Source organism: Galeopterus variegatus, unplaced genomic scaffold (assembly GCF_000696425.1).
Source record: "Galeopterus variegatus unplaced genomic scaffold, G_variegatus-3.0.2 Scaffold1968, whole genome shotgun sequence".
Taxonomy (NCBI): domain Eukaryota; kingdom Metazoa; phylum Chordata; class Mammalia; order Dermoptera; family Cynocephalidae; genus Galeopterus; species Galeopterus variegatus.
The window spans coordinates 111,380-124,269 of NW_007728079.1; the positions used below are offsets into that span (position 1 = coordinate 111,380).

Here is a 12,890-nt window from a genome sequence, read left to right on the forward strand (position 1 = left end):
TCTGGTTCAAGAGCCAATAAACAAATGCCTCCTTGGATTATCTTGACAGGGCAAAGCAGACTGTAGTGTATGCTAAGGGATGGACTCTATTCTGGAAGGAGTTTCTGCAGAGCATTTGTAACCTAACAAATCTACTATTTTTATTAATGTTATTATTACTAACAGTTAATTATTGGCCAATTTCTATGGCCCTGTTATATGTTCTTTAAAAGGATTAACTCATTTAATCCTTACAACAGTTGTAAAACATGTAGTATCATTGCTTCCTTCCTTTCAGAAGATGAAACTGACACAAGAGGGATTAAGCAACTCTCTCAAAGTCTCACAGCAAGTTAAGTGGTAGAGTCAGGATTTAATTGCAGGCTGTCTGATTCCAGAGCAAATACTCATGACCACAAACTCATGTAGCTAGCATAGTGCCTGGTATTTAATAAGTGAGTGCATCACCAAGAATAATTAAGATACTTAAGGGCTATACTTAATGAGGTCAACATTTTTAATTGTGCAATAGCTAGCTGAAAATCATACCTAAAGGTCAATGTACAATTGCTTCCTGGAGATTGCATTTTTTAGACATAGAGTTCTGGAAATACTCTAAGATGCATTTCACCTGGAACATTCTGGAAAAGAAACCCCTTTCCTTAGTTAACTTCAGAACCTTCTACTTATATGAGGTTCCTCTCTACATGTACCAGCTCCTAGGTGTCAGGGCTCAATAATATACAACAGTGCACTGAATGGGCAATTTAGGCATTTGTTGATGGTGGGGATCTAAAGCCCTCTGATGGAAGAAGACCACTTCAGGTTCACATGCCAGCATTCTCCCCCTTTTCAGGTCACACCATTGTGGTGGAGAAAAGAAAACAGTTAGTTACCACTACAAAGATATCAGCTGCTTTGTAAATAGCATCATAACAACTATCTTCTTTCTAAAGAGTGCCAAGCCCTTTAAAGGGCCTAACTGTTCCCCTCCTGAAAGTTAGTGCCCTAGAGGACCTGTTGTGAAGGAGAGGGAATTGCTCTGACTTACTGCCTGTACATCACGCGCTAGTCCTTGATGATTCACTGTTTCACTATTGCTTTTATATTGAGATTACTCTGTGTCCCTGAAGTTCTTGTAGTGAGGCGTACATCACGCTCTAGTCCTTGCTGTTTCACTATTGCTTTTATATTGAGATTACTCTGTGTCCCTGAAGTTCTTGTAGTGAGGCTATTGTGTGCCTGAAGAAGTGGTTCTCACATTTCAGCATGTGTCAGAGTCATCTGAGGGCTTGTTAAAACACAGATTACTGGGCCCCACTCTCAGAATTTCTGTATCAGTAGATCCAGGATAAGGCCTAAGAATTTACATTTTTAATAACTCCCCAAGTGATGCCAATGCTACTGTTTTAGGGGCCACACTTTGAGAATACTAGGAAATATAAAAATTACTTAGAATGCCTTTTCTTTAAAGCTTATTCTCAGGGCCCACGCCCAGAGAGTTTAATTAGTTGATTTTGAGGTGAAACCTCAGAATCCGCATTTTGAATGAGCAAGTCGAGGATCTGATGCAGGAGGTCCCCAGATACACGTGAGAAATCCTGGCCTAAGTGCTCACCTCCCCACCTAAATAGAGGGTTCGTAGAGTGGTCTGATTTGGACAAGTTTGCTACTGTGTTATAGGCTCTTGATCCACTCAGTTTTGATTTGTAGTTCAGACTACCTGAAACAAATGGCTTTGTGAGATGCCTCCTATAATTTAAATAATTCTTGAAGTAAATTTGGTTCCAGGATAGATCTTTTAAAGGTTATAGTTGCCCTGAGTTAGTTGGAAAAAAACAACAGAACCCCAAGTTAGAAATTAGTTTTACCAGAGATATTTAAAATATTACTTTAGCAATACTCAAAATCTTTGCTACTTTGCTGTGACTCTGTAGGAAAAGGAGAGAATTGTTTCTGTAGAAATATTGCCTCTAGTCATCTTAATGCACATTAGTCAACTAGATTCGGCTTTACTCTAAAGGCAAAGTGTCCCCTCCCACTGTCCTTTGCAATATAGAAAATGATGTAGAAATGTCATCACCAAACTCACTGCTATCTACATTTATATTCAGATTGAAGCTGAATCCTGTCTTGCTCTCTTCTTAAAATTAAACCATGAAGGTGACCCTGAGGACACGTACTAGAGCTAGAAGCATGACAGCAAATTCAAATCATGAGCGGAGCTGTTTTAAAAATATGAACACTTCATGCTTACATTTGTTCTTTTCCTCTATTTCCACTTCATGGGTAAACTAATAGAGCTTTGATGGGGTCTCACCTCTTCTGCAGGGGTGTCACACTCTGGCTCTCTTCGCAGGGCCTGCAGCAGCTTTTTGTTTTCTGGGCAGGGTGAGTGTGGCTGCTTAGTTGATTACAAAAGCATTTGGAGAATTGGTTATACTTCACATTCAAGGCCGAGGGTCAGGGGAGAGCACGGCATTTAGCATATNTACTGCCTGTACATCACGCGCTAGTCCTTGATGATTCACTGTTTCACTATTGCTTTTATATTGAGATTACTCTGTGTCCCTGAAGTTCTTGTAGTGAGGCTATTGTGTGCCTGAAGAAGTGGTTCTCACATTTCAGCATGTGTCAGAGTCATCTGAGGGCTTGTTAAAACACAGATTACTGGGCCCCACTCTCAGAATTTCTGTATCAGTAGATCCAGGATAAGGCCTAAGAATTTACATTTTTAATAACTCCCCAAGTGATGCCAATGCTACTGTTTTAGGGGCCACACTTTGAGAATACTAGGAAATATAAAAATTACTTAGAATGCCTTTTCTTTAAAGCTTATTCTCAGGGCCCACGCCCAGAGAGTTTAATTAGTTGATTTTGAGGTGAAACCTCAGAATCCGCATTTTGAATGAGCAAGTCGAGGATCTGATGCAGGAGGTCCCCAGATACACGTGAGAAATCCTGGCCTAAGTGCTCACCTCCCCACCTAAATAGAGGGTTCGTAGAGTGGTCTGATTTGGACAAGTTTGCTACTGTGTTATAGGCTCTTGATCCACTCAGTTTTGATTTGTAGTTCAGACTACCTGAAACAAATGGCTTTGTGAGATGCCTCCTATAATTTAAATAATTCTTGAAGTAAATTTGGTTCCAGGATAGATCTTTTAAAGGTTATAGTTGCCCTGAGTTAGTTGGAAAAAAACAACAGAACCCCAAGTTAGAAATTAGTTTTACCAGAGATATTTAAAATATTACTTTAGCAATACTCAAAATCTTTGCTACTTTGCTGTGACTCTGTAGGAAAAGGAGAGAATTGTTTCTGTAGAAATATTGCCTCTAGTCATCTTAATGCACATTAGTCAACTAGATTCGGCTTTACTCTAAAGGCAAAGTGTCCCCTCCCACTGTCCTTTGCAATATAGAAAATGATGTAGAAATGTCATCACCAAACTCACTGCTATCTACATTTATATTCAGATTGAAGCTGAATCCTGTCTTGCTCTCTTCTTAAAATTAAACCATGAAGGTGACCCTGAGGACACGTACTAGAGCTAGAAGCATGACAGCAAATTCAAATCATGAGCGGAGCTGTTTTAAAAATATGAACACTTCATGCTTACATTTGTTCTTTTCCTCTATTTCCACTTCATGGGTAAACTAATAGAGCTTTGATGGGGTCTCACCTCTTCTGCAGGGGTGTCACACTCTGGCTCTCTTCGTAGGGCCTGCAGCAGCTTTTTGTTTTCTGGGCAGGGTGAGTGTGGCTGCTTAGTTGATTACAGAAGTATTTGGGGAATTGGTTATACTTCACATTCAAGGCCGAGGGTCAGGGGAGAGCACGGCATTTAGCATATCAAATGTTTGGCTTTGCAAGGGTTGACACTGCTATATCTCTTTACTCTGTCCATATCTCAGAACTCTCCCAGGACAGACTATGAGCAGCTTTAAACAGGCTGTTTCTTCTTCTCTGTATCACAGTACTCAGTACAGTGTCCAGTTGTATATGTTGATGGGTGGATGGATAGATGGGTGGAGTGGGAAATGGACAGATAAATGGATAGATAGGCAGATGAATGAATGGAGATGGAAAGGCACTTAAATTCACTCAGGTGTTATATTTCTTTAATTCTTGCCCTAAATGTGTTGCCATTTTAGTAAAGACCTTTATTTCAATAGAAACATAAGACTGGAAGAGTGGAAGCATGATGATTTTTGTCAAATTGTGTATGACTCCAGAAAGCCCAACCAGGACCAATGAATTTAACTTACATGAAAGGAAATTTCCATTTAATATAGGGAAGAGCTTTCTAATACCCAGAGCTCTTTAATAATATGATAGCTTACTTTGTAGAATAGAGAGTTTCTTTTCATAGAAGTCATGCCAGCAGAGCCCAGGAGGTGATCTGTCAAAAATGATATAGAAAATTCTTCTGTATTGAGAAGTAGTTAATTAAGATTTAGGATTCTATGAATAGGGTGTCAATGTAAATAGAAAGAAAAAAATTCATCTAAGAGGTATTTTGAAGAATGGAACAATAAGATGATAGATTTTTTTTTCTTCTTTATATTGAAACATAATTGATTGTACATATCTGTGAGTTACAGCAAGACGATAGAATTAGATACGGAAGATATGTTATAATAAATAGCACCTGTGGTTTGTGTTTTACATATGCTAAAATTCTTTCACACAGATTATCATTTGGTAATGGACTTCAAGTGCAGGGTTCTTTCCATTACATCCCTTTCTATCAACACAACCCCTGCCCCACTTCAGCTTTCTAGATTGGGGACTAGAAACATGGTGATGCCACGTACTAGAGTGGAGCTATGTGGGGAGGCATTCCAATCTGGGAGAGGAGATAACTTTGATATGGAGCTTGTAAACTTGATGATAGAATATATCCACTCTTTATTATGATTTGCATTTTAATTATTATTATCTTGTCTGGGCCCTGATTTTCTTTAGATGTAGCCTGATTTCTTTCAGATAGTGGAATTCAAAACCTCTGATAATCCACATAGCCATGTAGTAGAGCTTTGCCTACCAAGAAGTTTACACTGATGAATGTTTTCTGGTTATTCTTCCATATTCTTTATTAATCCTATGAAATTTATCAGATTCTCCTATCTTCTTGGCATTCTGTAGAGATAATGTTTAAGGGGTTGTAATGTTTTACTGGTCTTGCCTCGGATAATAATGTAATACTGCTTAGGGCTGGCAAGCTAGCTCACTTGGGAGAATGTGGTGCTGATAACTCCAAGGCCAAGAGTTCAGATACCCATACCAGCCAGCTGCCAATAATAATGATAATGATGATAATAATAATAATAATAATAGCAATAATAATAATAATACTGCTTCAATCTTCCCAGGGAACTGCATGAGTGAATTCATGGGACTCATCAGAGGCCACTATGAGGCAAAGGAAGGTGGGTTCCTGCCAGGGGGATGCAGCCTGCACAGTGTGATGACCCCTCATGGGCCTGATGCTGATTGCTTTGAGAAGGCCAGCAAGGCCAAGCTGGCACCTGAAAGGATTGCTGATGGCACCATGGTAAGCAAGATAAATGCAAGGCTCTGGTAGCCTCTTGTTGAAAGGAGTGGTTATTTCTTATTTCTCCAATGTCACAAAGGAGGAGTCAGGAGAGGAGAGTTACATGTCTGTATGTGTATGTTTACATATGAGTATACACACATCCCTGTATGATGTACTAGACTCCTGATGTAGTGGTGTAGAAAGAGCTTTGGACTTAGAGTCAGACCCAGGTTCAAATCCTAGTTCTTAGTTCCTGTGTGATCTTGAACAAGTCACTTAATTCTCTGTGCTTCAGATCTACATCTGGAGATCTACAGGTGGGCATGGCATCCATCCCAGCAGATGGCTGTGAGGTAGCCTTGCAGACTGTCCAACACTGTTCAAATGTAAGGGAATGTTATCAATACCATGTGCAGGGTCTTCCTATATCCACACACAGCCTTGTGTATATGCCATAGCAGGGGAGGCACAATGTCACCTTCAGCTTGTTTCTCAAGCCAAGGAGGGTCAGGAAGTCTGCCTCACTATGGTCAAGGGCTTGTGAGCAGCAGTTCTCAGCTGTTTTCTCATTTTTCTTTGCTCTGCTTTGGCATGGGATGAAACTGATGGGATTTAAAACCTATTTTGTATTCTTCCTGTGTCAGGCTATAAACATTGAGGCTGAACACAATTGCAGTTGGCTGCGGTACTTGATTATATTTTATTTTTGCATTCTTGGAGGTAGAGTTTATGGACCACAAGGAGTAATTTTATGCCAAATCATATGCAAATTTGCTTTACGTTTTTAAGCAAATGCCTTCAATGTTACCTGGTTTGAAATCTATAGCACAGACCTGCCTGACTCCATGCCCAGCTTGCAAACTACCTAAGCAGTGAGCATTATCTGTCCATCTGTCCAATGCGTCCTGCTTTCAGTCCCAACCCCAGGGCCAGAGATGGTGGAGCTTCTTTGGAGGGGAGGGACACAGAGTCCCATTTGCTTGACCTTAGCTCTATTTCCCTTTGCAAAGGCCTCTGTGGAGATTCTGCAGAACCCCTACATCTCTGTGAGACACAGTTTGACAATCTCAGTTAAGCTATTCCTCTGAAGGCTCCTACAGGTGCACAGGCTACCCCAGAGTTAGTACTTAATACCCTTTGGTGCCCCAAATTGGCATTGGATCATCAATGTTACTAGTGAGCAGTGTTCTGTAACGGTGAGGCATAGGAAAGGGCTGTTTTCATGAGGAGCAAAACTTTGGGTAATGTCAAGGGCCTGTAGTACTAGTGAGAAAGAGCTCTCCTGTGTAGGGAGCCTAGGAGGATGGGAGACCCTGAATTTCTGAGGAGCCCAGAATACCAAGTAAGGGAGGGTCCAACATTTTACCTAGACTTAGTTTTGGGTCTCCCTTACCATTTCCCATTATATAATTTAGACTCAGGCATCTATATGCCTTATCCTTAGTCCACTTTGGAATGATTCACTTGATACAATACTGTCCTCATAGCTCTGCTGGGATGGGGGTTTTGGTGCTCCACCTAGACAGCGAGGCTCCTAAGAAGCAGTCAACAAGGAGACAACAATAAAAATGGCCTTGATTATGACCTTTATATCTGAATAGCACTTTATAATTTGCACAGCATTTCCATATGATCTCATCTAGTCCTCACAACAAGATGGTCATAGGAAGTCAGGCAGGGATACTCATCTCCATTATTTTAGGCAAAAAGAAGTTAATGCATATTAGACACCAAACATTAATGTGGGTGTTCTGGGGTGTGGCACAACAGAATTCTATTATTTTCCTTCTACTTGTCTATATTTTTTAAATTTCCAAATGTGAACATATAAAAATTGTAGGGTCTGGTTTTTACGGTTTTGGTTTTTGAAAGTTACAATGGGTAGGAAAATCAGCAATTGATGAAACTGGAATGTCTAAGACATTCAGAGTATTTTTATATTCTTTATGTAGTGGACAAAAATCTTCCTGAACACAGTGGGACATCCACCATTCAGACCCTTCTGGAATACAGCTTTTAAAAGTGCAACCAACATTTCTTCCATTTCCTACCATACCTCCCCACTCCCCTTTTCCTCCTTTTCCTTTTCCCAGCCCATCTCTTGGTCAGGGTCCTAAAAAGGAAGGCTCAAATCTCAACTCTGCCATGACTTGTCACCTTAGACAAGTCATTTCCCAGCTCTGAGCTTCAGTTTCCTCCCCTGCAAGATGGGGAGTGTGCCCTCCCTAACAAGGACAATGCCACTCAAAAGATGAATATTCCCAGGATCCTCCTCCCCTGCCCTTGGATCTAGCAAATTTAGCTCCACAATGCTGCAAGAACAATGTGAGGTTTAAGTGCCCAGTTGCATTTTACAGAATGACACTTGGGTCTTGCACAAAGTGTCACCAGCTCATAAGTGGTAGGAGCAGAGTCAGAACCCAGGGCTTGAGCCTGCTTTCCTCACCATGCTAGCACACATGGTTTATTATTCAAAGATTTGGCCTACCCATATCTTCTCTTGACATTAATCAAATGTGTTTTATTATCTACCTCTTTTTTCTCATCCCCATCCTTATTTCCTATAGACATTTATGTTTGAATCTTCTCTAAGTCTGGCTGTCACCAAGTGGGGACTCAAAGCCTCCTGTTGTTTGGATGAGAACTACCACAAGTGCTGGGAGCCTCTGAAGAGCCACTTCACCCCCAACTCTAGGAACCCCATGGGCCCTAATTGAGATGGGAGCATTGCTATCATAATTGAGAATGGATTTGTGCAGTTTTCTTGAGAATCTCATGCCCTCTGGAAGTATTGGGGGAGGGGGTTGGTTAAAATGAGAACTCACTTTTCATAATCAAGTAACTCAGAACATTTGTAGAAACACATTGGAAAGTTCTATGGCTTTCAGCTTAATTACTCAATAAATACTTGCTGGTGTTCTGTGGAAGTGGCAATTGTATATTATCAGGTCTTGATGAGACAACCTGTAGCAGCCAGGACTAGTGGGCCAGGTAAGCCTGTGAGATTAGAACAAAGTCAGGGGTCCTTCCCCTGTGCTCGACCTGAGGGCATTCATTCTAGGAACACGAGTCCAGGTATCTTCCAGAGACCACAGACCAGGCCACAAAGTAGGAGAGGCCAAGCATTAGGGCCATGATCTGAGGCTGAAGCCACAGCCACACTTTTAGGAGTCAATCCACACATGCGGATGTTCAGGGGATCAACAAAGCTCCAAACATCCAGCTGTCAACCTAATATAGATGGGCAGCCAGGCTAACAGGCTGTCCAATCTTGGTAGTCACATAGCTGCCAATATGATGATATGAACAAGAATGCCGCCACCAGGAAATAAGAATCATTCATTCACTTAGGGTGACCAACTGTTCCAGTTTGCCCAGAACTGCCCTGATTTTTGCACTGAAAACCCCACATCCCAGAAAACCCCTCAGTCCTGGTCAAACCAGGATAGTTGGTCACCCTATTATTCACTCATTTGTCAATCCGTTCAGTAACCATGGAGTATGTGTACGCTAGAGTACTTACTGGCAGCTGCAGAGTGAGATGCTGGGGATGGATGTTGAAAAGGAAGAAGCAGACTCTCCCCTTAGGGAGCTCACAGTCTGGGGAGATCAGAGCCAAAGAAGATCAAGGCCTGAGCAAAGGGCCACAACTAAAATGAGGCAGTACTGTACGGAGATGTACCTAACAACTCCCTTCTTAGGGTCAGCATTCCTCCCAGAGTCCTGAGCTGCCCACAATTCTCAACTCTCGGTGTGAGTTGATTAGGTTCTCCTGCTGTGAGAAGACAGGCAGGTGAGAACAGAAATATGATGGGAAGTGGTGTTTGTCACTACTTCAGTTCTGTCGTTTTAGCGTATTTCCCCCGTTTGTTGCCATAGTAACAAGTTTGATATGCCGCTACCAAGTTTTTATTCAACAATATGCAGTGAGAGTCTGCTGTGTATTCGGACCTAAGGACTAGGATTGCCAGGTAAAATACAAGATGCACAGTCAAATTTGAATTTCAGAAAAATCATGAATAATTTTTATTATAAATATGTCTTATGCAATACTAGGACATACTTATACTAAATAGTCATGCATGGTTTATCAAAAATTCAAACTTAACTGGAAATATTATATTTTTATTTGCTAAATCTGGCAACTCTACTAGGGATATAGAGGCCAAGGAGGTGGACATGGCCCTTGCCTTTACAGAGGTTACATTCTAGAGAGGGAGACAGACAAGATAAACACAGTGACTTCAAACTGTGAAACGTGCTGAGAAGAAAATAAACAGGGATTGAGATGAAAGAACAGATGGGATGGGCTGGAAGAGATCTTTCTCTAGAGAGGAAGGTCTTTGATGAAGAAGTGACATTTAGCCAGACCTAAAGGACAGGAATGAGCAGATCACGGGAAGAGTGGGGCGGGGTGGGATGGGAGGAGGAGGAGCATCCCCAGAAAAAGACCGTGGGTTCGAGCAACTGGAAGAGGAGTGTGAATGTGGTTTTCATGAGCCTTTACTGCCTTTATTTTAGATTCTAAGAATAAAACTAAAATCTGAAAGTCAGGTATGTTTTATGATACCATTTCTCTTAGTAAAAGGATATGTATCAACGAAGGGGGCATTCAACTGTTAAGTATCTGAAAATCTAACAGTAGCTTGACAACTAAGGTCATTTACTTCATGAAAGAAGAAGTCTGAGACTGGCAGCTCGGGAGGGGAAAATAACACAGTGTTGTCCCACATCCAAGTTCTTTCTGATTTTCTGCTCCCCTCTTTTTGATGTATTGTCTTATCTTCATTTCCAGGCCTCACATTCAAGTTGCAGGTCAAAGGAAGTGGGTGGAAGCAAACGGGTAAAGGGACATTTCTCCTGGGGAAATGGCATCCTTTTATTCAGGAAAGGGGTCCCTCCCCACAGACTTCTCCTTAGGTCTCATGGACAGAACTGGGTCACAGGTTCACCTTTCCACCAATCCCTGGCAATCCCTGATTCATTCCCTGAGGCTGGGGTCATGTCCACCCACCCTGAGATGAAGGACTCTCCATCAGCTTCTTGAACAAGTGAGGGTTCTACTGGAAGGAAAGAAAGGGGGAGGGGGGACTGGTGGACAACAGCTAGTGCCCACCGTGGATACCTTCCTGCGGCACTTGAGAAGAATAATTCGGCTTGAATCTAAGACCATCATTCTCACAGCCCCAACAAGAGGCAAATCACCAATACTTAGTTTTCAAAGAAAATACCTCAAACATCTGCTTGACTTCTTCCCAAATCTTTTTCTATTAAAGTGGCTTTTTCTGTATGAGGTAAGAAAATTGGCTGGCAATTGTCTTTAGCACCTGACAGTCTCACTTCTAATCATGAGCAGGTGACATGGGCAATCCGAGCAGTGGTTCCTAATCAAAACTTAGAATCCTAATTCTCAAATTAGCAGGGCTTTTTTGAGAGTTGGACAAGTCACTTCTGTCCAGACCTTTCCTATGGAATTAGTCTGTGAGACCAGCAGATCTTTAAGGATCCTTTCAGCTCTAACATTCTATAAGTCTGTGAATGTACTCAAAAACTTAAAAGTGCAAGTGGGAGTCGTTGCTCACTAAGGTGCCATCTTTTAAACCCTCCAGGCTGGAGCAGGTGTCCTGTCTCAGTACCAGACTCCTCACTGCATCAGTCTTTATCTCTTTCAAAGAATGGTGAAGGGTATGCCCTCTGGAGGCAGGCTTGCCCAGAGTTAAGTCCTGCCTCAGTCCTATTCGCTCTGTGGACTTGGGCAAATTATTTAACCCTCTAAATCTCATCTGCATCATGGGGACATTAGAACCTACCTAAAGGGTTGTTTTGAGGTACTTGGGAGGTAAATATATCAAAGGTAAAGTCCTTAGTTTAGCCTAGAACACATGTCAGAGCTTAATAAGTGTCTGCTGCTGTATTGATCCATTTCTGTTGCTTATGGCAGAATACCTGAAACTGGATAATTTATAAAGGAATTAAATTGATTTCTTTCAGTTTTGGAGGCTGGGAAGTCCAAAGTCCAGGGAACACATCTGGTAAGGGCTTCCTTCTTGGTGTGGAGTACTGCAGAGACGCAGGGTATCATATGGCAAGGATGGCAAGAGCAAGAAAGCTAAGCTTCTCACTTATAAAGCCATCAGAACCACATCCATAACAACCCATTTAATCATCAGCCCATTACTTATGAATGGATCAATTCATTCAGAAGGGTATGGTCCTCAAGATCCAATCACATTTAAAGGCCCCACCTTCTGCCACCATATTAGGGGTTAAGTTCCAACATGAGCTTGGCAGGGGGACATTCAAACTACAGCAGCTGCTATAATTGTCTTTCTCCATTATGAGTTCCTCTAAGGAGTTGTATGTACCTTCTTCATATTAGTATCCTCAGTGCTCAGCACATGAGATGAGCTCAGTAAGTGTTTTATCAATGCAGAGGAGGCCTGCAGGCCAATGTTCTACAAGAATTTAATAGAGCACAGGCTTCTCCTCCCCATCATCTCCAGAAAATCAACCATCTCTAGTATCTGCAGACCAATAGTAGCTCATCCTCTTTGCATCCTGCATCACCATCTCCTCCCAAGCACTTGTAACAGATGGCATCAGGGTCATTGACCAGTCCCATCTCCATCCACCATCCACCATCCACCCAAGCCACATAAATTAATAATAATATTCTTTGATGTTTTCTCCATCTCATATAAAATATGAATAAAACCCTCTTTTGAAAATTTTGTGTTTTTAATTGATACGAAACATATCATGTAGGTTAAAAAAAAAAAGCTCAACTTTGCAGAATTTCAAGAGAATTCCCCTACTCTTCCCTTTCTCCTCCTACCCTTAACAATTTCATACCAGACTGCAGCCCCTGAGTCCATCCTATACTGATTTCTGGAGCAGTCTCAGACAGTTTTCTCCTTCCCCCAGCCTCAAGATTCCTCCAGAGCCTAATTATTAAATAAGAGATGAATGATTTATCCTACTACTGGGAATATATCCAAAGGAAAGGAAATTAGTATACCAAAGACATATTTGCACTCCCATGTTTATTGCAGTACTATTCACAATAGCCAAGATATGGAATCAACCCATGTCCGTCAACAAATGAGTGGATGAAGAAAATGTGGTATGTATACACAATGAAATATTATTCAGCCATTAAAAAAAAAAAAGAAGAAAATCCTGTCATTTGTGGCAACATGAATGAGCTCGGGGGACATTATGTTGAGTGAAGTAAGGCAAGAACAGAAAGAGAAACTGCATGTTCTCATGCATATTTGGAAGCTAAGAAAGCTGATCACAGAGAAGTAGAGTGGTGGTTACCAGAGGCTGGAAAGGGGGGGGGGGGGGGGGGGGGGGGGGGGGGGGGGGGGGGGG

At 41.6% G+C, this 12,890-nt stretch overlaps 1 protein-coding gene across 1 annotated transcript in view; it reads left to right on the plus strand.

Moving 5' to 3' along the window:
• Positions 1–8,443, plus strand: part of HGD (homogentisate 1,2-dioxygenase) — a 48,027-nt gene extending 39,584 nt beyond the window's left edge. The window contains exons 13-14 of the mRNA XM_008579857.1: positions 5,353–5,534; positions 8,084–8,443. Of these exons, the coding sequence (XP_008578079.1) occupies positions 5,353–5,534; positions 8,084–8,233 (332 nt within the window). The 3' untranslated portion in view covers positions 8,234–8,443. The remainder of the gene's footprint in view (positions 1–5,352; positions 5,535–8,083) is intronic.
• The last annotated feature ends 4,447 nt before the right edge of the window (positions 8,444–12,890 follow it).